Below are 27,803 nucleotides of genomic sequence, written 5' to 3' on the forward strand. Positions count from 1 at the left end.
TGGGTGTCCGGAGGCACCTCAGCCCGCGAAGCAGAGCAGGGCAGGTGAGGATCCCGATGGACCCCGGTGGGCATGGAGAGGGATGGAACCAGCCCAGACACATGGTACCGTGCTCAGCAGCCCCTCAGCCATCCCTTATGGCTCTGCAGAGGGACAGGCAGGCAGTTGTATGGCCTGAAAAGCATTCTCTATTGAGTGCAGCAGCAGCTCTCCTCCTAGAATTTGACCCTGTATCCCAGTGAAGCTTTGTACATACTTAAGAGCAGATCCATGGAAAACTCAATCCTCGTGGAAATGGTGAGTCCTTTAAGCAGGAGCCCAAAAAGCCAAATGTACAGAAATAGTGCTTGGGTGAACACGGGTGAGCCGTGGTGTGCAGTGAGCATCCGTGTGAGCTCAGGTGGCTCCTGTGCCTTCCCAAGGGATTCACGGTGAATCTCCATCAAGCAGAGTCACTTTGGCTGCTCTTAGAGTTATATAAAGTGCAAAGAAACCTGATTCTGGAGCAGTGTGTGCTAAAACCCAGGGAGAAACAGGGAAAAGGCGAGATTTGAGGAATGTGGGTGCATCACAGAGCAGGGGAGGAATGTCGCAACTGTTCCTCTGTGAGCTTCCCTGTGCCTGAAGAGCACGGCTCCATTACACTTGTGGGGATGGGTTCCCTCTTCCTGGTTGCTGGTGCACGAGGAAGGGCTTGTCTGGGCTCCAGCTCCTTGTTGGGCACTGGGCAGGCTGGTGATGGGGGCTCGGTGCCTCCCGCATCCCATGGTGGATGTGACCTTCATGCACCCAGGCTCTGGCAGCTGCTGGTGCTGGCAGGAAGCGGGTTTCTGAAGCCTGAAGCCTTCAGAAGGTTGGGTTTGTTTCTGCTTTCTTCCTGTTTTTTAATTCCTTCTTTTTTTGGAAAACTTTTACCCCCAACTGGGATAAACTTCCCAAAAAACCCCTGTGGTTTTGTAAGCTGTCCAGGAGCGACTGGCTCCGTGTGGGAATGGCTGTGATGGGAAAGGCACAGCCAGAGCCCAGGCTGCGGGATGCTGCCCCATGGCCCGAGGAGCATCCTGGGGGCTCATTTCCAGGAAAGCTTTTGGGTGGAAAGCAATGAGGGAGAGCTGCTCCATGCACCATCTCCCTGCTTCACAGAAGTCCTGTTTGCCAGGATAAATGAGTTTCACTGGTTCAAGCTGGGGCTTGGTAAGGAGGTTTTCCAGCTATCACAGAAGTAGGAATGTTGGTGCTCCTGGCACTCCTTTTTGCCTGGATTTTTTCCCCCCTTAGCATCTTCTCAAGCAGTTTCTTACCATAGGGTCCAGCAGCCACCTTTCTCCCCACCATCCCGCAGCTCTTCAATCCCCATCCGTGTGGCTTTTCACTTCCTTACAATTGAAGAGCTGGTTACCTCCGGAGGGGTTGGATTTAGGGCACCCTCCCTTTCTTTTCTTATACAGCAGCCCTGCTTATTCCGCTTAAAACTGCTGGATCCTGGCTGGGAAAAGCCTGGTGGAACCAAGTCTCTTGACTCTGTCTTCTTGATGATGTGTGATGGGATGTGAAACAAGCCTCATGGGCGAGCTCCTGGCTCCGGTACCTGCTCATCCCAATGCGTGAATAAGGACTAGTTTTCCCCCCTCTCAGAGTTTCCTAAAACATTCCCAAGCTGAGAAAAAGCTGCAACATTTTGCACTCAAGGAAAAGTTATTCCAAGGAGCTGGAGGAGGGAGGAGAGTGAAATCCTGTGGTCAGTGACCTGGGGCAGCGCCGGGGGCCAGAAATGCTTTGTGCTCCATCAGGATGTTTCCTCTGGCTTTGCCGGGTGGGAAGGAGTTGGGAAACAGAGTGGGAGGAAAACTGTGCTTGTTTACAGAGCTTATGGATGAGCGTGAGATTTGTGCTGCTTCTCAGCACACGGGCCCAGGAGAGGTTTGGTTTTCCTCCCCCGGAAGCTTTCCTGGGGGGAAAATGGTCCAAAATGGGGCCCCCGCTGGTACCACAACTGCTGGTGCCAGGGATGCTTTTTGCATCATTCCCGAGCGGTCCATGACAGCAGTGGGACCGTGTGGAGTGCCTGGGGACAGTGGGAAGCAGCGCTCTGGCCACAGAGGGATGGGGACTCATGGGGACAGCCTGGCCCCGTGGCCAGGGGACATCTGGCCTCGCTTGGTGCTTGTTTCCCAGAGGTTCGGGAGGAGGAGAGGCTCTTCCCAGGCAATCCGGGCTCTCTAGAAAGAAGACAGCATTGAAGAGCTGAACTCCAGGGATATCCCAGCCACTTCCTTCCAGGCTGGAAAACACTCAGCTGGCAGATAGCGCTTCGGAAACGTTCCTCTCTCTTTTGTCCTTTGTGTAGTCCGTGATGATGGGATTAATCCTTAGTGTTTGTAAAACCATCTCCCGATGGGATGGCAGCATTCCCTGCCTGTGAAACACCCCCAGCACCTCTGCTTCCCCATAGCAGAGGTTTAGCTTTGCCGTGCATCTGCACCCTCATCCCCATCACTGCTGCGCAGCTGTACCAGGCAGGGTGAAGGGGCTGGAGCTGACGGAGACATGAGAGCCTGTTTCATAGCATCATGCTTTTCTGTGAGGCCCCGCTCAGAGCATTTGTTCCGGTGTTTATTAGAGCCCAAAAGGTGTTTCCTGTGGTGGGTGCAGAGCTGAAGCCATTCGCTTGGCTTCCCTCTGCTGCTCCAGCTGCTTGTGCCATCAGCCAGGCCCATAAATAAGGAGAAAACAAGGAACTTGGCTGGTTGCTGCAGGATTTGGGTCTCCAGAGTGTTGTCAAGAGCAGGCTGGAGGGCTCTCTGTGGACTGATGTGTAAAGGGCTGATGGGGATGGAGGCATGGGGCCTCCCATCATGGTACAGACACACAAAGATGCTCCAGCATCACAGAGATGGTGCATACAGAGCCAGTGGGGTGAGGTGGGAGCACGATAACCCTGCATGGCTGATTCATCTTTTCCCCCTGAGAGAAGAGGGGGCTGAAAAGATGCATGAATAGATGTAGCTTTACATCCTGCTGCTGGTCCCAGGGTTTCTGGACAGGTTAATGAGCACCTTAACTGTGCATGAGTCAGGTAATATGCCCTGTACATAAGTGCTTCCATTTGCTCTCAGGAGCAAAAATTGTGTTGAAATCACTTATTACTTTGTTCTCTAGAAGAATAGGCTGAGAGAGCTGGGCTGAGGCAGCCTGGAGAAGGCTCCTGAAGGGGAGACCTGAGAGCAGCTCCAGTGCCTAAAGGGGCTGCAGGAAACCTGGAGAGGGGCTTTGGACAAGGGCCTGTAGGGACAGGCCAAGGGGAATGGCTTTAACCTGCCAGAGGGGAGACTGAGCTGAGCTCTTAGGCAGAAGCTCTTCCCTGTGAGGGTGCTGAGGCGCTGGCACAGGGTGCCCAGAGAAGCTGTGGTTGCCCCATCCCTGGCAGTGTTCAAGGCCAGGTTGGACACAGGGGCTTGGAGCAAGCTGCTCCAGTGGAAGGGGTCCCTGCCTGTGGCAGGGGTTGGAGCTGGAGGAGCTTTGAGGTCCCTTCCAACCCAAAGCATTCCATGGTTCTAACAAAGGAGGTGGTGATGCACTTTTGAGCTGAGTGGGGCTGGCAGTTGCAGGGAGGTGAGGGTCAGTGCGATGGCTGCTGCTCATGGCTCGCGGGGCTCATCCTCATGTCCTGCCACCAGCGATGCTCCAGCTGATGCCGGAATCACCCGGGAGCATCCCAGGGTGGGTTTGGCTCCTGCCGTGCCCTGCAGGCATGAAGGGTTTGTGTGTTCTACCTCGGCCTCCCGGGATGGTGAACTGAATGTCTCTGCTCTCCCTGTCTGCATGAGCTCTTGTCGAGTCAATGAGGGACCTGCACAAGCCTAGCGTGCTGGGGGCGGGCGCAGCAGCCGGTGAGCATCCTGCACAGGGCATCTTAATAAGGCAGGGACAGGGAGATGCACAGGAACAGCAGCCCAAGCAAGCCAAGAGCCCAGCCGGCTGCCTCTGCTCTGAACGTCCCTTGGCACAAAGGAGAAACCACTTAATTTACACCAGGGACTTGTTGTTTCTTAGCTTCTGCTGCTGCTTTTAAGTCAATCTCGGCTTGCGAATGCGCCCGGATGCCCCGGCCGAAGCATCAGCCCTGTGGCAATGCTGGATCTGGGCTTCCAGGCAGGTTTGGTGCCTGCATTGTGCCTCCACACTGCGAGAACGTGTTGCTCTCGGTGGTGGAATTGTCATTATAATGAAGTAGGGGATGTGCCTAAGTGTTAAATCTTAGCGAGCCTCGTTAGCGTGAAAGCCATTAACGTGAACAAAAGCCGGTTTCAAGGTTGAATTGAGAAGCATCGGAGCATTAGAGTACTGGGGAGATTAAAATCAGCATTTGTTTGGCGCTAATCTAATGTGCACGGAACAATAAGCATTTGATGACTAATTCTGGCGATGCTGGGTGTCTTATCGAAAAAGAGATGTTTCATTTCAAGCTTTTCCTTAGGGAGCAGCAGAATTCCTCCGTACAGGCTTTGCTAATGCTGGGTATGCACGGAGCAGACCCCGTCTCTGTGTTGAGAGGAGACAGCTCCTGCTTGTGCATTTTCCCCTCTGAGAGTCGAATATACGGGCTGTGCTCAAGCAAAGCAATGAGGTTGGGGCAGGAGGTGGCTTTGGGGCAACTCCCCTACTATACAGCGATAGCAGGAATGATGTTCTGCTGTTTGCCAGCGGTGATTAAGGCTACAAGGACGGCTCTGATCATCCCAGTGCTTCACAGGCCTCCTGCTGCGCCAGGACCCGGGCTCCATGGTCAATACGTACAGTATCCTTCGGGAAGGGGTTTGATCCCTGCCACAGGCAGGGACCCCTTCCACTGGAGCAGCTTGCTCCAAGCCCCTGTGTCCAACCTGGCCTTGAACACTGCCAGGGATGGGGCAGCCACAGCTTCTCTGGGCACCCTGTGCCAGCGCCTCAGCACCCTCACAGGGAAGAGCTTCTGCCTTAGATCCAACCTAAATCTACCCTAAATCCAACCTAAACCACAGTGAAAGAGCACTGATTTCCCATTAAAAACCTCTCCAAGGCCATAGGAGAGGCTACATGCCATCGTGGTAGCCCAAAGAGCTTCTGCAGGTGCCACAGCCTCCATCACCTCTCCAGCGCAGAGGAAGGGCTCCCACTGCACCAGGGCTGGGGGTTATTGCCAGATCCCAAAACCACTGCTCTGTACAGGTGGAAGCAGGAATTCATTCCTCTGAAAGCTCCTGTGATTGAGGCAGATTAACCGGCGCTATATATAGGGATTATTGTTAGGGATTACAGAGCTCTGGAACTGCCTCTTGCAGCATTCGGGGCTCTTTGCACAAGCTCTGCCTCCCGGCTGCTGTTGCTAAGAGTCCCTAGGCTTGAAAAGATGCATTTAAAAGTAACCACATTGAGACAAGCCCCGTGTCCTGCTGCTCCTGGTAGGCACAGCCTGGAGCTGCCAGCACATCTGAAAAGCCTCCAAATTGGGGCTGGATTCTTTTGCTCCTTGGTTCCTTTTATTCCAGGCGAATGGCAGAGCTGTTCCCGGGGGATGTGGGATGAGCAGGTCCCTGTGGGGCTTGTGTGTGCTGCTGGGTTAGAGCTGCCTGCCCCATGGCGTCTGCTGGGCCTGGCTGATGGGGTGTGGGTACCAAGCCTCCATCCTAGAGAAAACCCTGCAGGATCCAAAGTTGTTTGGGTTTGTGTTAATGGAATTGTTCCAGAAGCTGCTCTCTGCTGTGAAACTGAAAGAGCGGCTGAAAAGCCCATTTCAAAGCTTATTTCCCTCTCTTCAAGAAGCAGGAGCTTGCAGGCTGCCCGCAGTGGGGCAGCTCTGACCCCTCTGCAGCCACAGAGCTGTTTTGCTCCTCATCCCTGGGAGCTGCCCTGGACCTTGCTCATGTGTCAGCCCTGGGATACACGATGGAATATTGCAGCTCCTGGGATAGATGGGGAAAAGAGGCAAGTCAGAGCCCTGCAGCCTCCTGCATGGGTCAGCCTGGTACAGGCTGCGGCTGCTCCTTGGCATCACCACCTTAACCCAGCCCGGTGTGTATGGAAAATCTCTCGCTGACTGACCTACATCTCATGCTCCTGTCCATCTTCTCCCTGTATCTGCTTGTGCAGTGGGGTAGGGTCACACTAAGATACCAATGCAACCCTTCAGAGGTGCAGGGAGTGCGACAGGCTTCACTCAGGGCTGCAAACCCCGGGCTCCTCACCTGTAACACTGCTCCTGGGGTGTTTTCCACCTCCAGGTCTGTGTTTCCCTCTGGTTTTGAGGAACAGCTCAGCAGTGACACACAAACCCTTCTCTGCCTTTCTCCTCAATGGAATATTTCAGCTGCAGGCAGGATGTTCCCCAGCCCGGGTGCAGATCTCCTTGCTCCCATTATGAAACCTCAATGAGCTGCTTTGTTCTTTTGTTTGGAGAGGAGGAGCGGGATGGCAGCGCTGCCCATCCTCCTCCTCCCATCCAGGGGGACTGGGGGGAGCAGATGCTCAGCCCCCGCCTGTATCACTGCTCAAGGCTTCCCAATGCGCAGCTTTCTGCTCTAACTTGTTGCCAAAGAGATTTCCTCCTTCCAGCTTGGGATCTGGGACGCCCTTTTCCCCTCATGCACTTAAAGAAGTCAAACATTGCAATGGGCATAAAGACACCGGAGCAGAGCAGAGGATTTCTCTGCCTGTTTCAGGAGGCTGATGGTGATGCTGGATGCTGTGATTTATTTTATTGCCTCACTTCAAAGCGCTTGATGGTATTCTTGGGTTTCGTGTAATTTCTGCTCAAAACAAGGGAGGAGTTTTGTAATGGAAGGAAAAACCAGAGTCCAAGAATAACGCAGAACTAGAGTGAACCCTGGAAATGGTGGCACATGGGTCCGAATCCGCAAATGGATGGAAATGACTCCAATAAATCAATAATATTCCTTTTAATGCCTCTGAGCCATGGAGGGTGAGGTGATGGAAAAATCAAACCACCCGTTAGCATCAGGAGAATGTGGGGAATTACTCAAAAAGCGAGTTTCATAGGAATTGCATATTGAAGGATTGCAAAGGCTCGGGATAGCAGCTTCCAGAGCTGCTGGATGCGGTGCAGGAGCTGGGCCCTTGACAAAAGCAGCTCGATCTGAGCCATTGCTCCAGGGATGTCTCTGGCTTCATGCATGTGCACCAGGGCAAGAGGCAAACAGGAGCTAAAATGAGCTTCCAGCATCCCCCATCTTCCCTGAATTCACCCCGTTTCCTTTTCCCATTTCTCTGTTCTAGAGCATAGCAAAGTGTGGTCATAGAGGCGGGATGATTTGCAATGGGATCGATGAGCTCTGAACAAACGCAGTTTTGCAACATTTAAGTCTAAGAAGCTGTGAATGAGAAGGAAAAGGTAAAGAAATTTGGGGAAAACAGCCCAACCAAGAGTTTGAAATGCTGCTCATCTCCATGGGTGCTGAAATGCAAGGGTTGAAGTTCAAGGTGAAGACACCAATGCAATCATGGAGTCACCAATTGGTTTGGGTTGGAAGGGACCTTAAAGCTCCTCCAGCTCCAACCCCTGCCATGGGCAGGGACCCCTTCCACTGGAGCAGCTTGCTCCAAGCCCCTGTGTCCAACCTGGCCTTGAGCACTGCCAGGGACGGGGCAGCCACAGCTTCTCTGGGCACCCTGTGCCAGCGCCTCAGCACCCTCCCAGGGAAGAGCTTCTGCCTAAGAGCTCAGCTCAGTCTCCCCTCTGGCAGGTTAAAGCCATTCCCTTCTCTAAGTCTCTCTTTAAGTGCTGGAGAAGGTCCCATCCCCTTGAGCACATCAGTGCCACCACAGCCGGGTCATGGCCAATGTCCCCACACCCTGTGGGACACGGGATGCTTCCATCTCCACATGCAAAACCCATCCAAAGCCCCCAGCACCATCACCGTGCCCCTGGGAGGAAGCTCAGGGCAGAGGGATCAGGGTGGAACCGGGGCTGGGTCTTTTCCAGCCTTTCCCCTCCTGCTTTGTCTCACTCCTTTGGGGAAGGGGCTGTTTCCTCAGCACCATCTGCAAAATGCTCTGTGCTGCATCACACCACAGCATCCCACATCCCCCCTCCTCTCCATCCCCTCCTCGCCTTCAAAAGCCTTCCCCAGGAAATAGGATGTTTGTCCTGCTCCAAACTCCAGCATTCCTCCTCTTCCGAGCCCGGAAACCCCAGGGAGTGAAGGATTCTGCAAAGGAACATGTGGAAGGAAAATAAATAAGTAAATAACACAACTATGTCCCATTTGAAGCTACACTACTGCTCTGGGTTGCAAAGGCTGCGAGATAGGAGATTTCCATCTTCCTGGCTAGAAAATTCACCTGGTTTTCAACAGTTTTCCATCATAAAGTGGGGTTTCTTGTGGAACTGTGTGTTCTGCTGGGAAGACATCCTGCATAGAACCTGTCAGCAGCCACGTTTGCACATGGGGGCTGCGCATCAGCATCTGTGTGTTGGTTTTTCATTGATTTTCTTCTTCCTGGCATCCCTTACGTCACTCGGGGGCCTTGTGCTCTCTCTGCATCCTTCGGGAGCAGTTGGGTGCCAGGGAAATCTTCCTGGATAGAGCTGTGGTGTCCAAAGTGTTCCTGCTCCTTCCACCATCCCCTGGCTGCTTGGACGCTCCATGAGATGTGTCTGTCTGCAGCACTAGCTTCAAAGCGAAGGTTGAAGTATTTATAGTGGGGAAGAATAAGTGGAGGAATGAATAATGCAGTTAAACGGAAAACCAAAGCTGGCATCTGCTTGGAAACTCGAAGTTTTCATCAATCTGGAACTGAAGCAGCAATTATGACAACACCCAAATGGGATAATGCGATGGGAAATAATCCAAATGGGAGAATCCAGATGGGAAACTGGTGGTTTTATTTTGGTCAGAACATCTTTCGAGGTTTCTGTTTGTAGGCAATGCCTATGCTGTGACTGTAAATGACTCTAAATCCCCCATCAGCATGAAACTGTCCCATCAGCTGCGTTTCCCTGCTCCTCCCCATCCAAAGGCTGATGCTCCCTGATACCGACGGGGCTGGAACCCCCTGGCTCTCCATGTGGCACAGGATCTATTCCTGGCTTGGGAAGGCCTCCTCCAGCTTCCAAAGCCAAGGATGTGCAGGAAGGGGCCCATCCGAGAGCCTCCCGCAGCACAATGTGGGCTCTGGGCAGCCCTGAGCAGGGATTTTGCCGTTGTTTCCAGGCTGCTTCAGCCCTGGGGCCATAGAATGATGGGAGGCTGGGATACAGGAAACGCTGGCTGAGGTTAAGGGAAAGAAACTCTGGATTTCTCCAGTGAAACTTGGGCTTATTCCTTCCTCCCGGTGTGGTGGGGGCTGAATGGAGCCTGGCCCTGCCTTTGGAGAAGGAATAGAATAGGGAGGGGTGGGGAAAAACAGATGCAAAAGGTGCTGGAGCAGCATCACCCTGGTGGCTGGGGAACCACAGGGAACAGGGAGCATCCATAGCACACATGAGGGGACCCATGTGAAGGGTAAAACCCATCTCCGGGCTGCTTGGGGCTTGTTTGTGCCGGTGCTTTGCTTGGCAGTGATTTGTTAAATTGAATTTCTGGATGCAGAAACTATTGGGAGCCGCTTTTCTGCTACCCCACAGAGTCACAGGGGTTTCTGCAGTGGGGCACATGGGTTTTCTCCTGTGTGGGGAGATGGTATGAGGTATCTGAAGAGTTTAAAGGGGGAAAAATAGGGGGGAAAGGCCCTTTTGGTAGATTATGGGGTTTTTTTTTGCAGTCAGTCTGGAGCAGACGGGTGCAGACAGCAGAAACAAGAGCGAAATCAAAGTCTCGGGATCATGGAACAAATCGGGAGCTTTAAAAACCCATCAGAACACATTTTAGTGCTGCATTAACACAATAAAAGGTTACATTTCAGTACGAAAACTGCTCAGACAAGGGAAGATGCGAGAGTGAAACTCATGAAAGCGGCTCCTCAGGCTGCGCTCCCGCTGTTTCCCCTTGCCCTGCCTGGCTCCGAGCGCTTGGGTCGGTTTGGCAAAGCTCCCCAGTGCTTTGTTGGACGTGAGTCTGCATTTTTGCAGAGCAGAAACGTCTCCAGCTGAAAAAAGCAAGTCTCTGCTCTCGTTTTGGGTTAAATCCTCAAGGATCTGTGTCCTTTCTCCTTGCAGCCTGGGGTTGGCTGAACCTCTGCTACTCCTCGCTCTGCCGTTTGCCCCATAGCCACGGGTTGAGCTGATGAGCTTAGAATCATGGAATGATTTGGGATGAAGGGACCTTAAAGGTCCTCCAGTTCCAACCTCCTGCCATGAACAGGGACACCTTCCACTAGAGCAGGTCAAACACTTGGTGCTCCCAACCTTGTGCCCATGGCATTGGGTTTGGGGGGGGGGGAAGCATGGAATTGGATTTCTACAGGATTAGAGCAGCCACTGGAGCATTTCTTTGGTGTTGCTTCTTGCTGGGAGACGCTCCAGTGCTTAAGTGCACACTTACACGCTCTTGTCAATAGATGCTGGTTATGAAGACGCGAGCAGTGATGAGCCCTCATGCATGCGATTGCCATGTGTATGGATAGAGCTGAACACTTATGTGGCTTTAAGGTGCCTTAAACACTTAGACTGTCCTGTGAGCTTGAAGTGCCTTAAATCGTCATAGATTTCATCATGGATCCTTGTGCTGCCATAAGGAATGCTCAGAGATGACTGAAATGGAAAAACAGTCCATATTTTTTACTTAGGAAAAGCAAAGTGGTGAGGAGCAGAGAAAGCACATTCATTTCTGCAGTGCTTGGACATGCTCTGGGGAAGACGGATGAGCTTGTGGATCCATCAGCTGATGGGTCCATAGGATTCCTAGTCCACTGGAATGAGCTGGTGGGCCCGTGGGATCCCTGGTCCACAAGGATGAGCTGATGAGTACCTGAGGGCATCTCGCCTGCGGGAGCAAGTGCTCCTACAAAGCTGTTGGTTATTCCAAGTGGGAAAACCTGTACAGAATGAGTTGAGACAGCTGAGCGCAGCCTGGACCAGCTCTGCGCTGCTCACTCCCTGCCTTAAGTGCTCTTCTTCTGCCCCGCTGCCTGCGTTTATGTGGTCCAGACTGATCCATTTCCAAGTCACCGCATTAAAAGCCTTAATGCATTTGTCATATGCCCGTGGAGCAGCGGTGCCGCGTGTTCCAGATAACAGCTCATGCTCCAAAGGAGAGCAGCTTGAACAGCAGAGAGCCTTTTAATGCCTTTTGTGAGCGGTACCTTGTGCCACCTTAGATTGACATCGAGGGTGCTCTATTTGCTGCCCTGCTACTGCCATGCCTCAAAAGGCAAAAACCCTATTGCAGCACGGGGTGGGAAGTGGGGTATTGGGGGATGCTGATCCCTCTGTGCTTGCCCTGCAGATGTCATGGCGCCCGCAGTACCGCAGCTCCAAGTTCCGGAATGTCTACGGGAAGGTGGCGAGCCGGGAGCACTGCTTCGACGGCGTCCCCATCACCAAGAACGTGCACGACAACCACTTCTGCGCCGTCAACGCCAGCTTCCTCGCCATCGTGACGGAGAGCGCCGGCGGCGGCTCCTTCCTCGTCATCCCCATCGAGCAGGTAACGGCTGTGGGACCGGCGGAGGCGACTCCGACCTGGAGGTGGTCCTGAAGTGCGGATGCAGGATCCACCCCGGGCATCGCCTCCTGCGGTGGGAGGAGTTGAAGTCTCTGCTGTCATGGAGTCATGGAATGGTTTGGGTTGGAAGGGACCTTAAAGCTCATCCAGCTCCAACCCCTGCCACGGGCACCTTCCCCTAGAGCAGGTTGCTCCAAGCCCCTGTGTCCAACCTTGAACACTTTCCGGGATGTCCTTTCCTGGGGTTTCCTGGTGCAGGGCAGGGAGGATTTAGAGCTGCTTTAATGGATTGGGTTTTCCTTTGGGAAGAAAATGAAACCTTTGTTAAAAGCATGGTTGGCATCTCCCAGTGGCACTGGCAGGGCAGACACCGGGCACATCTCCACCCTATGGAGATGCCACTTGGGTTTGCGATCCCGGTATTTCACAGCTCCCAGAAAACAGAGTCCTCCTGGACCCCCCTGTCCTGCCCAGCAGGCGCTTGCCCTTTACTTGAGCTCGTCCGTGCAACCTCAGTCCTCAGATTTGATGCTGAGAGGGAGATCTTGGCTGCACACCCTCGTTTCCTATTGCAAAACCCCAGGGCTTTTGCTCTGTGCTCGGCAGCAGATGCCACCTCACACAAGATCTATAGTCAAGATCCATCACCAGTGCCCAGGAGCCATGTGCTGTGCAGGGGGCCTTGGGCTTCAGTTTGTAGCTGAACCCATCTAAAGCACTTTGTACAGAAGCACCATGTAGCCCTGTTTGCTCTGAGTCCTGTCTGCAGCGCACATCCTTGCTCCCTTCCTCGTGTATTTGCTTGCCCAGCTCTCTGTGAATCCACACATCTCTTGCTCATGCAACTTTAAACTCCTATAAACTCAGCTGATGCTTCAGAAGCTGCCCCATGGGACCACGTTTGGTGTCCTTCCAGATGCAGCTGGGCAGCAGCGACCTTGGACATGAAATAAGCATTACCTTGGCTTTGCTTTGCTCACACAACCTGAGCGCTGCCTTTGGGTACCAGGGTTACACTGATGCTGCTGCAGTCCCACTGGTGTTCTGGACCAGCAGCTCCAAGCCGGCATCTGCATCTCATCCCAGGCACTGGGGGATCCACCGGCTGCAGGAGGGGATGTGGGACCTTGTTCTTAGGAGCATTTTGACATTGGAAGAGCTGCACTCACTCCCCTTAGGGATGCAGTCACCGTATGTGGCCTGAAGACACACCACATGCATTCCCCATGTAATGTTCACATCTCTTCCGAATCCCTCCTTGATTCCTGGAGTAGAATCAGCTACAGATGGGAGAAATTATAATCAGGGTTTTAATTGCAGAACACAGCTTGACTCTTATTAACATTCACAGTACCAGGGGCTCTGTCTGAGCACCCGGAGCCTCACACCATGGAGGCAGGATCAGGAGGATGCCCATCCATGCACTGCTTGCTTCTGGCCTTAAATCCTCAGCTAATCACTGGGTGTTGCCAGCAAATTACCCTTTTACCCTATCAAACACAGCCCTGTCCCGATGGGATCAGAGCAGAGGGAACGCGATCCTGTTTGCATCCTGTTCCCAAGGGATCGCTGTGGAAATCCTGGCAATAGCGCACCAAATCCCAGCCGGAGCAGCCCGTGTCAAGGGCCTGCACACGCCTTTGTGCAGACTAATCATGCCATTATTTATTTGATATTTAAATAGGTTCTGATTAGCTCATTAAGAGTAAACTGATTTTCTTTGGAAATCAGCAGCCCTCTAATTAATTGGCATCCATATTTAGCTGAACATAATGAAGGTAACCTAGATACTGCAGCTCCACTCAGGCTTTGATTTGCTGCCATCCTTTCCTCACCCCCCTCCCCACGGCTGCCCTCTGTTCTGCTCAGAAATGCTCACCAGAAACCCCTCTGCTTTCTGCTTCAAGTGACAAAGCATTTGCATACGCTGGGCCATATGTTCCTCTGCCTGCACAGCAGAGAGGCTGGTTCCTCATGTATCCCCGTAGCCATCCAGGGACACCTAACTGCTTCTGCAAGGCTGGGGAGGTTGGAGAGATGGAGCACGGCTGCTCTGTGGTCCCCGTCCTTCCCGAGCCTGTCCATGCAGGTGCATGATCCCAGGTTCTGGAGCTTTGGCCACTGGGATCCAGCTTCTCCCCATCACTGCAAAGGTTTTGTGCTATAGATATCCCTGGAGAGGGGGCGAAGGAGAGCTCGTGCTGAGGCTTGGGAAGATGAGGATTTGCTTCCCAAACTGAAGCAGCAGAAGGATTTGGTCCCAAATTCAGATGCAGGGAGAAACATCCCTGTGTTGTGAGTCAGCAAGAGGCTGAGCAAAGTCTGATCTCACACATCCCTTAGTGCCAACACTGAAATCCAGCATCCCCATCGACAGAACAAAGCCCCATGGATGATCCTTCACCTCCTTCTGGGCTTTCAAACACTTCAGGGCGCATTTTATGGCATTCCCAGGCTTTTCTTGGTAGAAATGAAGCATTCCCACAGGTGCCTCAGGCAGCATCAGCTTTGGCTGACCCTGGGTTGGCCAAAACAGCCAGGCAAGAGCAGGCTCCATCCATCTGTGGAACTATCTGAGCTGTGTGTGATTGAATGAGCTTGATTTCAATGGTGTTGGGGTGTGGAAGGATGTTGGGGGCTGCTTTAAGGGGAGTGGGTTGCAATGCAGCTTGCTGCGGGTGCTGCAGGGGTTCCTTAGGCAGGGGAAGGGTGCTTGGCATCACCTGTGCTGCTGCAGGAGGGCTTTGTTTCTGTGGGGGATGAAGGGAGCTTGTTTTCCACAGCCAGACAATGTTATCTGCCCGCGGGCCTGGAGGAAGCCAGAGCAGGAAAGGGGAGTCTCTGTTTACCCATAGGAAGCTGAAGTCCGAGGTTGTTGTTCACATCGTAGATGTGGTTTGCTGGGAGCTGTCTGTGGGGCTGGGCATGGGAAGCTCCTCACCCCACTGCAGGGCTGTGCTATGGTGTGAGCAGGGGGCTGAGCCCCACTGTGTGTATGGGACACTGATGCCCATCACTGCAGCCAGAGGGGCTGGTACGAGGCTGCGCATGGAGGTGACAGACCCATGGCTGATCCCCACAAGGGTCCCAAGCCTGCAGGTCTGTGTTCAACAGAACCAGGGGGACGTGGAGCTGCTGGAGAGAGTCCAGAGGAGGCCAAGGAGCTGCTGCGAGGGCTGGAGCAGCTCTGCTCTGGAGCCAGGCTGAGAGAGCTGGACTGGGTCAGCCTGGAGAAGAGAAGGCTCCTGAAGGGGAGACCCGAGAGCAGCTCCAGTGCCTAAAGGGGCTACAGGAAACCTGGAGAGGGGCTTGGGACAAGGGCCTGAAGGGACAGGCCAAGGGGAATGGCTTTAACCTGCCAGAGGGGAGACCGAGATGAGCTCTTAGGCAGAAGCTCTTCCCTGTGAGGGTGCTGAGGCGCTGGCCCAGGGTGCCCAGAGAAGCTGTGGCTGCCCCATCCCTGGCAGTGCTCAAGGCCAGGTTGGACACAGGGGCTTGGAGCAAGCTGCTCCAGTGGAAGGGGTCCCTGCCCATGGCAGGGGTTGGAGCTGGAGGAGCTTTAAGGTCCCTTCCAACCCAAACCAGGCTGGGATTCAATGAATACCCCAGGGCAGCAGCTGGCCAGCGGGAGGAGCAGGTTGTGTGCTCCGGGCATCCTGCCCTGGCTCCGGCTTGGCCCAAGGTCCTGGTGGCATCTGCTCTGCCTGAGTGCTCACAGCATCGCCCATGGGAGCCCTGTGCACATCCCCTCCATAGGGACACCTCCGTGCCAAGGCTGGGCAGAGAACAAACACACTCACCACACATCTGCTCTCATTGCTTCTGCTGTGCTTCAGAGCACCAGGAGGTTTTCTGCAGGGACAGCGCAGGTTTCTCTCTATTTCTTTATACAATGAACCAATTCGCATGTCCTTGGAGTTTTTCTATCTTTAAACTGAGGACGCAGGAGCCTCCCGTGCTCTGTGCTACCTATTTTTCCCTGTGAATTTCTCTCTTATCCAAATTTAGTCTGCGGGAGGCGTCTGCTTTAACCTGGAGCTGGCCAGAAAATAAAGAGGCCTGGGGCTTACAGAAAGAGTTGACACAGCAGCATTGCTGCTCTATTATCCTGTGCCCTTGAACACCAAGGAGATAACAGGAGAGCAGCTGCGGGAAGCCCAGAGCTGGGATTTGGCTGGGTTTAAGCACCTGGACCAGTCAAAAAGCATCAATGCGAGGTTTCAACGCTGGTGATGGATCAGAGGACGAATGGGGCTTGAAAACGGGGTCCTTGGACCATCAAGAGCTTGGAAGGGGAAATAGGGATCCTGTTCCCTTTGATGCTGCTCCGTTTGCGACAAAGCCTTGGGTCGGGCCCATGGAGCGCAGCCCAGGCGGCAATTGCCGGCCCCCTCTGCCGGTTAAAGCCTGTCCTCGCCGGGATAAAGCGCCGTTTTGTTCCCAAAGAAGCAGGGATCGATTCCCGGTGCCCGCGATCCAATAGAACAGGGGCGTTGTGCGGCGTTTGGCTCTGTCATCGACAAGCTTGAGCCCGGCTGCTGCTGCTGTGGCGCTGGTGAACGCTGCAGCAAGGCTTTGGGGGGTTAAGCTGTGCCACTTCATTGCCAAAGGCTGTGGGCATCGCCTTTGAGGGCTCTGTGTGCCGGGGAAGCTCATCTGACGGTGACCCCCAGCACAGGCAATGGGCAGGAGATGGGTCTCATCTAATTCTATTTAATTTAACCCCATTTCTGCCCAAAAGGAGTAACTGAGATTTAAACCTTCATCTCACCGAAAATAGCATGAAGCAACGGTGATTTCTTCCCCTGCTTTATGATTTCCATGGCTTAACCGAATAACAAAAAGAGTAATGAGGCTTATACGTGGATGTGATTATTTTATGGCGATTAACACTGTAAATCTGGGACTGTTTATCCCAAAGCAACCCTGAGCATGACTTTTGCCAGAGACAGGGATAGCATCACTTGGGGAAACTGAGGCACGGAGGCTGGTGCTGTTTGCTCAAGGTGTGGAGGCTGAGGGAGAGGATGGCCAGGAGTGGTTGTAAGGGATACAAGCCCTGGTTGAGCCGGTGCTGGAGGATGCACAGAGCACATCCCATCTCCTTCCCTGCTGGAATGTCCCAGGTGCTCCGGGCTGCTCTCACTCCTGGTGTTGTTCTCCTGGAGGTGGAATCTCTGCTTCTCTCAGAGGTGCCAGAGCCTGAGCTGAGCCTTCCCAGTTTGCTTATGAGGAAGCCGGCTCTTGGCTTCGTGCTTTACTCGCTGTTCCCATTCACAGGAGCAGTCAGGGAGCTTGGCAGCGTGTCCACAACAACCAGGTTACTCCCTGCAGGACCCAGAAGCACTCTCAGACCTTTCCCATGCCTGGAATTGATGTTTCAATGGGCAATGTTGTTTATTCCATGCATGGATTTCTTTGGGGTTGGGTTTCTTAATGGATTTATAGTACTGAGAATCCCTGGACCAGCTTCCAGGCAGGTCAGTTGTGTGCCCCATCCCTCCCAGGGGATGATCCTGCTGGGAACACGTGGGATTGACCAATCTCCTCAGTCTTGGCTGGTCATGAATGGCTCCCATCTGCTGGTTTGCAGTGCTGGAGGCTGGGTGAGCATCCTGGCATAAGGGAGGATGCAAGGGAAGAGCAGTGAGGGCGTAGAAAGGCTCGGGGCATCTCTACATTTATGCAGCTGTTGGAGAGAAACCCCTCCGATAGCAGCATCCTTCCACCTGCACATGGGAATTCCCTTGGGGAATTCTGTGTACAACTGCACGGGTGCTCGGGACAGCAAGTGCTGCCTCTTGGTGCAACACCTCCCTTTGCAGTTGGGCTCTCACCACTCTCTGCTTCAACATCTGTGTTGCAGATGTGATGCCCGGATGTGCTTGGAGCCCTCCGCTTGCTCCTGCAAGGGATCTGGGCCTTGCTACTCCATGAGGAGATGCTCAAGCAGCCCCGCTCCATGGCAATGGGTTTTCTGGGTCCTTGCCAAGGGTTTGTCCCATTTCCCTGTTGCTTTTGCTGGTTCCATTTGGCTTGGCTCCTCCTGAGGAGCAGTTAACCTGCAGTGACCTTCCCATGTACCGAAACCATCCAGGGATCTGCCCCAGGTCAGGGGAATCTGTGCAACTTCCTCCCCTTTGGCTCTCAAATAGGAGAGACCTTTAAAAACACAGCAGTAAATGTATTTACTCTTAATCTCAGCCACTGGAGACTCGTGTGTACTCAAGGATTTCCTGGGAAACCCTCTAAATCCCCTATGGCTCAGGCAGCGCTTCCCTGATCCCTCTACAAGCTAATAAGGGATTAGAGAGCATTCGGGGGAAGCTGCTGAGTGGGGAAGGGTGACTCTGGGCTGGTGGTGGGTGCTCCTTCCTTGGGGATGATCCTCATGCAGGGACAGGCACTGGCATCGATGCTGGATGGACACTGCTGCTGTTCCTGTCAAGTGTTCCGTGCACAGCTGGTTGGAGGGTAGGGAAATGTTCTGGGTTTGGATTTCCAGGGAAGCTGGTGAAAAGCCGGTTTTAGGAAATACACGGAATCCTGGAATGGTTTGGGTTGAAGGGACCTTAAAGCTCATCCGGTTCCAACCCCCTGCCACAGGCAGGGACACCTTCCACTAGAGCAGGTCCCTTACCCACGCTCATTCATTCCCTTGCATGGGACACAGGATCGCATCACCATCAGCTGGTCTGTGATGGGCACTGAACACAAGGCTCATCCCTAACTCAAGAGCCTCCTTCTAATTAGGGTAGATTACACCAGTTCCCCACCCGTGTGCTGCATTCACCTTCCCTTCGGGGGCTGATGCCTGTTGGTGTGATGGAACCTCCATCAGGGCCAGTTTCAGGGCAGGGATGGATGAAGAGCCAGGATCCTGCTCCCACCTCCTCCTCCAGCCACCGACAGCATCACTTTGGTTCGCTCAGAGAGCCTGAATTGTGAGGATTGTGCCCATCAGCAACAGCCCGGCTTGGATCTAAGCTGCCACTTCAGCCCTGGTCCCCAACCTGCCTCCTGCCAGCCACTAATGTGCTTTATTCCCTGCATTGACCTGGCAGCTTCACTGCAGATGAGCAGCAGTGATCAAAGTGCACATTTCTGACACTGTCGAGCAGCTAAAAGTGCATTTTCCTGGTTAAAGCCCCAGATTTGGCTCTTACTGGCTCTATTTTAAATCAGTTCGGGATTCTAGAGGCAAAACCAAGTGACTTTGTGACAGCTTTGCCAGGGTGACCCAAGCCTCTGGCAGCCGGTGGCTCTGGATGATGCTATGGCCAGAGGGATGGTCCCTTGAGTCCCCCCCAGCTCCTCATCCCCTCCAGGAGGCTTTTCTTTGCCTGGATTCCACCACCAGCACTGCAAACCCTGGAGCATCCCATGGGAAGGGCAATACATTAAAGCACACATCACCCAGGGATTTTAATGCTTCCTTTTACTCAGAGGCAGAGACAGCCCCTTGGGAAGATGCTGTCACACCAAAAGCGGGGCGATGCCCCCCAGCATCTCAGGGATCCCCCAGGACACAGATCTCCATGCTGGGAGCCAGCGACACCCTGGAAAAGCGAGATCCAAGGAGGAGCATGGCCTGACCAAGCACTGAGAGTACATGGGCTGTAACACAAAGGAGATCACTGAAGACAAACCCTTCATTGAAATACAGATGCAGCCTTCCCAATGCAGAGCCTAAGAAGCAGATTTCATCCCCAAAAAGTCAGTTTTCCACTAAACTGAGTTTTCCAAAAGGGATGGAGGGGAAGGTTTAGGAAAATGATGCTTTTCACTGAGAACACCTCAACACCTAACCCCAGCATTCCCATGCAGCAACGTCAAAGCTCTGCCTCCGGCATCCCTCCTGTGAATTAATGGGATGCAAAGCACAGCTTGATCAGTTATTACATTAAGTACACCAGCAGACATCGCTTCCCCAAAAGGCTCCGATTATCCAGCTTTCCCCTTATTTTCCTATTTGCATTAGCATGACATTATTAACCCGCTGTCTGGAGCAGGAATTCATGGAGCAGCTGGTAAATTCCAGGCGGACAGACCCTTTAACAGCATAAGTTAATGTGCAGTCGCTTTAATTCCAAGCAACCAGCCGAGTGATTCGCTTTGCCAAGTAGATTTGATGGGGTTTGTCAAAATTCATTAGGCTTTCAAGAGGACAAAACACACTTTGCTTACAAGGGATAGTTTCTGACCAAGAAATCAAGAGCTTTTGGTTATAATTAAGTTGAATGCAGTGAGGATGCAGGAGATGCTGCAGCAAGGGATAGTGCAAGAGCAGGGGTGGGTTATGCCCGAGCCCAGGATAAATGGAAGAGGAGAAGGAGCCAAATAAAGGAAATAAAAAGGATAACCCATAGGAATAAAGGATTCATGCTGCAGTTTCCCATTTAGTCACTCTTAGAAGGACCTTGCCAGCAGCTGTGCGTTAAGCTGCGGTGAATCCTAATCGCTGGATCCCTGATCCCTGGCTAGGAGAAGCTCAGTGACCCAGATTCCATCCCTCCAGTGAGAACATGCCGGGCTCCAGCAGCTCCCATGTATTTCATGGCATGGGCTGGAAGGAGCAAATCTTCCAGCAGCTTCACCCCCTCAAAGCCCTCGCTTTGCTGGAGCAATGAGGAGCACTTGGTTTGTGCTATGTGGGGACATAACCACTCCATGGTTCTATGCATCCAGGGGCAGAGGGGAACGGCTGCCAATGACCCTGGTACCCCACCAGTGATGGAGCTGGAGGTGTCCCTTTGCCCATGTCCTGAAGGCAGCAAGAGCAGGCACTTATTTTTAATCCCTTTAATGACCCATATAACTGAGTCCCTGGTGTTCAAAGGCCAGCCTAGTTCTTATCTTATATATGTGGGTTGTGTCCAAGGGATGACTTAGGGATGTTGCAGCAATTTGAGCAAGAACTGGCTTTTTGCTCTAATAATAAAGCTTATGGAAAGTGCTTTTAAATCAGTGAAATAGGTTTGGGGAGGGTTGTGTTTCCCTGCACTTCTCAGCACCTCGAGTGATGGTTTTCTGCATCTCCATCCCTGCTCTGCCCCTCCATTCCGCGCTGCTCCGAGTTCACTGGAGCTGCCTCCAACCATGCATTTGGTGGGTGCCCCACCCCTGGAGACATTCCAGCCAGGCTGGATGTGCTTCGGGCAACCTGATCTGGATGAAGGTGTCCCTGCTGATTGCAGGGGGCCGGAACTGGATGTGCTTTAAGGTCCCTTCCAACCCAACCCAATCTGTGATTCCATGCAGCGCTGCAGCAATTAACAGCCACATCTCCCTGGCAGCTCATTAATCCAAATCAACCTCCCCAGCACCAACGGTGCAGGGGGAGCCCCTGGGCCTCATCCGGCTGCTTGGAGCCCTCCTGCCCGCTGCCCTTCGCTGTGGATGGTAAAGGTGCAGCGTGGTACCCGCAGCACGGCTTTGTTCGTGTTAAGCGGAGCCGGGAGCTCGATGCGGTAGAAGGTCAGTGCTGGAAGGGCCATCAAATATTCAGTGGCTCTGCCGGGCTGACCTACTTTATCCTGCACGTTCCAAGCGTGCCACCACCTCCAGGCTGCGGCACGGAGCCAGCACAGGGGAAGGAAGGGTGATGGGGTGACCCTGCAAGGTCCCTGCAACCCATTGGGGATGGGAGCCTTGATGGGAGGCTGAGCACTGTCCCCTGCTGTGGGGCTCTGCAGGTCTGAGCTCTGCTGGGATGTCAGGACTGGATCATCCCTAAGGGTTTCCATCCGAGTGGAAGGATCCCATCAAGTGGGGTCATGGCTGGGTGTTAGCATCATTACAATAGGGCTGTTGATCCCAAAGTCCCTAGGGGTTTGTCCTGCAGAGTACACATGCATACCTGGCTCAACATTGCTTCCAAAGTGTGGGATGAAAATACCAAATGCTTCATGCATGGCCCAATGGTTGATCCACCTGGAGACCTGAGGGTTGGTTTGGAGCCTCTCGAGTCCCTTCCAGCCCTTTTGCCCATGGATTCAGATGGAATATTCACAGGGTAAAACCAATCCCTGGCTTGGCTGGGTGTCTCCTCCAGCCAAAACCCCCATCCCGGGATGTGCTGGGGACCTCGCTCCCCTAACAGGGCTCCAGCCTTAAAAAGACCAAATTTATCGCTTATTTCTCCCCTTTTTACAGACAGGCCGGATCGAACCGAACTACCCCAAAGTCTGTGGTCACCAGGGCAACGTGCTGGACATCAAGTGGAATCCCTTCATTGAGAACATCATCGCATCATGCTCCGAAGACACCTCGGTGAGCTCCAGGCTCCATGCTCCTCCTGCCTTTAATATACACAGCTTAGGCACCATGGGTAGGGGACGGATCAACCACCTCTGGAGCAGAGAGGGGATAAGAGATGGCTGCAGAGCCATAGGCACAGTCATGGTGCAGAGGCAGCTCCTTTGCTTGTCCCCAGCACCACTTCTCATCCCAATGCTGCTCTTTCTGTGTCCCCCATGCAAATAAACCATAGAGCTGTGCACAACGACGGCTCTTCATTTTCCCCAAGCCCAACAGCAATGCTGGTATTGATCTTTCTTGCTCTCATGGACCACAGGGGCTGTGACAGCTCTCATGGCCCGATCCATCAAGTGATGGGAGCAGAAGGCTGGGGGATGATGAATCAGATCATCTTTATATAGCTGTTAGTTATTTGCATCCTCTTTGTTTTCTGGGCACAAGCCCATCCCAAAGGCTGCATCACAAAGGAAAGAAAGCCTTTGTACAACGGAGATCAGACACCACTGCCCATTCTGCATGGCAGATGACAGGGTTTGGGGTGATCCAGTTCTTAACCAGCGACAAATCTGCCTCTCCTGATCCTTAGTGTTTCACTGTATTACCTCCTGATGTCTCATCCTCCTGCAGCTCAGTATATTGGCATTTATTATGAGCTGAAAGCTTGTCAAGGAGGATATTGAGTGGGGAAAAGAGATTCAGATCATGGCCATGAATCATGGTGAGCTGTCTCTCAGCTTGAGTCATAACCTTTAGATTCAGACGCTGGGGAATAGAAGGGCTGGGAGGGAGGGAGAAGACGGGGAAGACTTCGTGGGGATCATTAAACCTGGGAAATTAAGTTAATTGCCCCCCTGTCCAGTGGTGGGGGGGTGTCCCCTCAACGGGGCTCATGGCTCCTGGTGAGACCCCGTGCTCAGGGTGCTGCTCATGGGCAGGTTCTGCACCTTTGGGCTTTCTCTGCTCCTTTCCCAGGAGATGTAAGGAGGTTCAGGCCAACAGCATCAAAGGGAGGATGCTCCGGTCCCCATGGAGTCTGAGCTGCGGGAAACAGAGCATTTGGATGCTTTTTGTCACTGTTGGTTCCAGGTTGGGGACACCACTGCAGGGGGAGCACAGTGATGCTGCCAACCCATCCTGCTCCAGACTCCTGCTTCCCTCCACACTGCCCTGCATGCAGAGGACAACCTGTGCAGCCTCATCCCTGGGGCATCACTATGGATTTATCCTCTCCAAGGGGGTGATGAGGATTTTATGGCTCTATATTAACGGCTGTGGTTAGATGCTGCCTCACAGGAGGGGATCGCTCCCATGGGCCACCCGCGTTCTTGCTCTGCTTGAAACCCTCATTATTCCTGTTATTATCCCCTCACTGTCAAATCTGTATCCATTCAGACCGGTTTGGATAAAGGCATCGGTCCTCTCCTGCTGCTCTCCCATGGGATACCAGGCTGTTAATTCATTGTTTGCCCTTGTGGAACAATCATCGCCCTCCCTGTGCTCTCCCCCTGCGGGAGACCAGATCACAGGGGTCTCACAGACCGCAGGGGGACCAGTTCAACCTCAGGACACCCCTTAGGGTGCAGGATGAGGCTGCTGGTATTGGGGCACTGCAGGGATGCAGCAACTTAAAGCTCCTCCAGGCAGGTGTCAGGGTCATCCTAGGGCTCCCAAACCCATCCCATCCCATCCCATTCCATAGGTGCGGATCTGGGAGATCCCGGAGGGCGGGCTGAAGAGGAACATGACAGAGGCTGTCCTGGAGCTGTACGGGCACAGCCGGCGCGTTGGCCTCGTGGAGTGGCACCCAACCACCAACAACATCCTCTTCAGCGCTGGCTATGACTATAAGGTGAGCCCTGTCCAGCCCCATTCCTGGTACCCTGGTTCCCGCCTGGATGCATTCCTATGTAACCTTATCTAGGTGTGCCTGCTCTGGCAGGGGGATTGGACTAGATGATCTTTTGAGGTCCCTTCCAATCTCTAACATACTGTGATACTGTGATACCGTGATACCCGGGGCTGCCCTTGCAAAGGATTTCCCTGCTTGTGGCATGTCAGGCAGCAGCATCCTGCTCACTAGAATAGAATGACCCAGTGTCTGCAGCAAAGGGAGCCTTCTTGTACCACATCATAAGGGCTATTTCACTTGTACCAAGGACGCCCTTGTCCTGTCCCTGCGGGCCCTTGTCCAAAGCCCTTCTCCAGGTTTCCTGTAGCCCCTTTAGGCACTGGAGCTGCTCTGAGGTCTCTGGATCCCATCTCTTCCCTCCAGCGTGTCCAGCACCACACAGCTCAGTGCCATTGGCAAACTCATTGAGGGTGCAGCACAAGCAGCAGCTCCAGGGCAGCCCTGGATGGAGGGGAAGGGGCTCTGTGGGTGACAATGGAGCAATTCCAGCCACAACAGGAGGTATTAATGCCCAAAGCAGATGTGGAGGTTGCAGGAGGGGTCGGGTGGTCTCCAGGAGCGGAGACACAAGGATAACATCGCTGCTTCGCCCAGGTCCTCATCTGGAACCTGGACGTTGGGGAGCCGGTGAAGATGATCGACTGCCACAAGGACGTCATCCTCTGCATGTCCTTCAACACGGACGGCAGCCTCCTGGCCACCACCTGCAAGGACAAGAAGCTGCGGGTGGTGGAGCCACGCTCCGGCAGGGTCCTGCAGGTGGGTGATGTGAGAGGCATGGGATGGATGGGAGATGGAAATGGGATCCAGGGGAGGAATCACACTGAGATGGGTTAAAATACCTGCCTGTACTCATGATGTGATGTTTGGATGGGTCAGGGTCTGCAGGTAACTCTCTGCTGGGGGGAGGGACCGGTCTCATCCCAAGCACGGGAGCTGGGAGGTTTTATTGATTTGGGGTTGGTGCAGAGTAGTAGAAATTAGGGGATGGTGGCACAGGAAGTGCCTGAAGGGGTCAACAGGAAACCTGGAGAGGGGCTTTGGACAAGGGACAGGCCAAGGGGAATGGCTTTAACCTGCCAGAGGGGAGACTGAGATGAGCTCTTAGGCAGAAGCTCTTCCCTGTGAGGGTGCTGAGGCGCTGGCACAGGGTGCCCAGAGAAGCTGTGGCTGCCCCATCCCTGGCAGTGTTCAAGGCCAGGTTGGACACAGGGGCTTGGAGCAAGCTGCTCCAGTGGAAGGGGTCCCTGCCCGTGGCAGGGGTTGGAGCTGGAGGAGCTTTAAGGTCCCTTCCAACCCAAGCCATGCCTTGGTTCCATACCTAACACTGCTGGCGCTGCCGTGTTGCAGGAGGCGAGCTGCAAGAACCACCGCGTGAACCGGGTGGTGTTCCTGGGCAGCACCAAGCGGCTGCTCACCACGGGGGTGTCGCGCTGGAACACGCGGCAGATCGCGCTCTGGGACCAGGTGGGTGCCAGCACCCCCCCAGCCCCAGCCCCAGCCCCAGCCCCGGGCCATGGCGCTCGATAAAGGGCTTTCCCTCTGCCGCAGGAGGACCTGACCATGCCCTTGATAGAGGAGGAGATTGACGGGCTCTCGGGGCTCCTCTTCCCGTTCTACGATGCTGACACTCACATGCTGTACTTGGCTGGCAAGGTACCGGCTGCGCATCACATCCCATCGCTGCGGCATCTCCTGGGGTTCTCTCCAGCATGGTGGGAGAAGAACCCTCCATGGACAAGGCTGTGCTGAGCCCCCAGCAAAGCGTTATGCAGCACTTTGGCCGCTAAACCCTAGTTTGGAGAGGTGCCCACCGCTGGTGAATGGGTGGTGATGCATCCCTCTGGGTGATGTAGGGCTGCAGCATCCCCAGCTTGTATTTCCCTAAGTTTGGATTTGTTATCATGGGCTTTATTCAATCTCACGTGCTCCAAACCATCCCTTTTCCCTGCTCCAGGGTGATGGGAACATTCGCTATTACGAGATCGGCTCGGAAAAGCCCTACCTGAGTTATCTCATGGAGTTTCGCTCCCCGGCCCCGCAGAAAGGACTGGGTAAGGATGGAGCTGCTGGTCCTGAATGTGCAGAAGGCGGCTGATGAAAGGTGCTTTGTCCTGAATAAAAGCTGCTCATCCCTTTCCCAATGTCCCTGCGGTGGCCAAGGTCTGTGCCCCGTGTCCTCAATGTGATGATAGCAGGGATTGATTCATTGAAGAGCTGGAGAAGAAGGGAGTTTGGGGTGCTCGGTGCTGGGGAGACGGATGGGTCCCAGCTGGGTGCAGTACCCATGGTTATGCCTGTGCCTCCTTGCAGGGGTGATGCCCAAGTACGGGCTGGACGTTTCGGCCTGCGAGGTCTTCCGGTTCTACAAGCTCATCACGCTCAAGGGGCTGATCGAGCCCATCTCCATGATCGTGCCGAGGAGGGTGAGTCCCTTGGGGGGTCCGGAGCAAGTCGGGTGGGATGGGGATGATCCCATTGTGCTGCTTCACTGATCGGTCTGGTGGCTGGGTCTTGGACCCCCTGTGGTTATGATGGGATTCCCAAGGGGGGTTACTCGAGGCTCAGTAGGAATGATTTTAGGAAATCCCCATCCCTGGCAGTGCTCAAGGCCAGGTTGGACACAGGGGCTTGGAGCAAGCTGCTCCAGTGGAAGGGGTCCCTGCCTGTGGCAGGGGTTGGAGCTGTAGGAGCTTTAAGGTCGCTCCCAACCCAAACCGTTCCATGATCCTATGAAATTCCTCTCTGCGTTGCTCCTGGCTTTGCTGCAGTTGCTTTGTCCAAAATCAGCTTGGTCCACTGGGATGGGTAACAAGGGCCTTGTCTCACCTGAGGCTTGGCGGATGTTTCTGGTAAAGTATCTCGGAGCTGGAGCAGGGTTTGGTCCCAGCGCTGGAGCTGGGTTTGGTGTTTGCCATCCCAGATTTGCTGGCATTCCTCACCTAAATTAGTGCTGCAAACCCCAGTTCATCACCTCCCGCTGCCCTGGGTGGAGAGGATTAAGCACAACCGCATGCAGCACATTAGGATGTGCAGTTCAAGCTGAGCAGTCACAAAGGAGGTGGCTTTTCTATCCCTCTGTTTGCAGTCAGAGACGTACCAAGAGGACATCTACCCCATGACCCCGGGGACGGAGCCAGCCCTCACTCCGGATGAATGGCTCAGCGGGGTCAACCGAGGTAAAGCCATGGGTGCTGTGCTGGGGGGTGACAAGGGATGCGGGATGGGACCACGGCCCCCCCGACCTCCTTCCCCCCGCTCTGCTCCACACAGATCCCATCCTGATATCGCTGAAGGAGGGCTACAAGAAGACATCCAGAATCGTCTTTAAGGCACCGGTGAAGGCGAAGAGGAGCGTCCTTGTTAATGGCATAGACCTCCTGGAGAACGTGCCGCCGCGGACGGAGAATGAGGTAGGGCAGCGCGGGATGGGGATGGGGACAGCAGCGAATGGCCACTGATGGGATGCGGATGTGTTTCCTGGAAAGCCACTGCTCTGCAGGTCCCAAAGAGCACCTGGGCACTGCGTTTCCTTGTGGCTTGAAGCCTCCAGGTTCACATCCACCACAGAGCACCCAAAGGGGCGGCGTTAAGCTCCCAAATGAGTTCTTTTTTACTTAAAATCCTCCGGGAACAACATGTGGAGGCGCTGGGGAAGCATCGGGTCCCGGAAGGAATCTGTTTTGCTGGAGCTGAGTTGGCACATTGCATGTGTGGGGTACCCCGATGCTGGAGGGTGGTGTATTGAAGCTGAGCGAGCAGCAGATCAAGTTGTATTGCAGAAGGAGCTGAGTTGTGGAGCGGTTCCAGGGGGGCTGTCAGGAGGGTGAAGCCCCAGGGCCGGTCGCTCCAGCTCCATCCATTCGCTTCCAGCTCCTCCGGATGTTCTTCCGGCAGCAGGACGAGATCCGGCGGCTGAAGGAAGAGCTCTCGCAGAAGGACATCCAGGTCCGGCAGCTCCACCTGACCCTCAAGAACCTGCGGAACAACCCCAAGAACAATTAACCTCGAGGGCTGTTTTCTAAACGAACTGT

General features: G+C 54.0%; 1 protein-coding gene across 1 annotated transcript; it reads left to right on the forward strand.

Moving 5' to 3' along the window:
* CORO2B (coronin 2B) lies at positions 1 to 27,774 on the forward strand (the record flags this gene model as incomplete). The annotated part of the gene is made up of 13 exons (XM_080626794.1): positions 1 to 44; positions 3,826 to 3,890; positions 11,382 to 11,582; positions 21,756 to 21,872; positions 23,560 to 23,709; positions 24,364 to 24,528; positions 25,120 to 25,236; positions 25,321 to 25,425; positions 25,727 to 25,823; positions 26,083 to 26,195; positions 26,858 to 26,948; positions 27,043 to 27,182; positions 27,643 to 27,774. The coding sequence occupies exons 3-13, from the start codon at positions 11,382 to 11,384 to the stop codon at positions 27,772 to 27,774; spliced, it is 1,428 nt and encodes a 475-aa protein (XP_080482920.1). The 5' UTR covers positions 1 to 44; positions 3,826 to 3,890.
* Positions 27,775 to 27,803: the final 29 nt, after the last annotated feature.

This window comes from Psittacula echo (genome assembly GCF_963264785.1).
Source record: "Psittacula echo genome assembly, chromosome: 10".
In the NCBI taxonomy this organism is placed as follows: Eukaryota; Metazoa; Chordata; class Aves; order Psittaciformes; family Psittacidae; genus Psittacula; species Psittacula echo.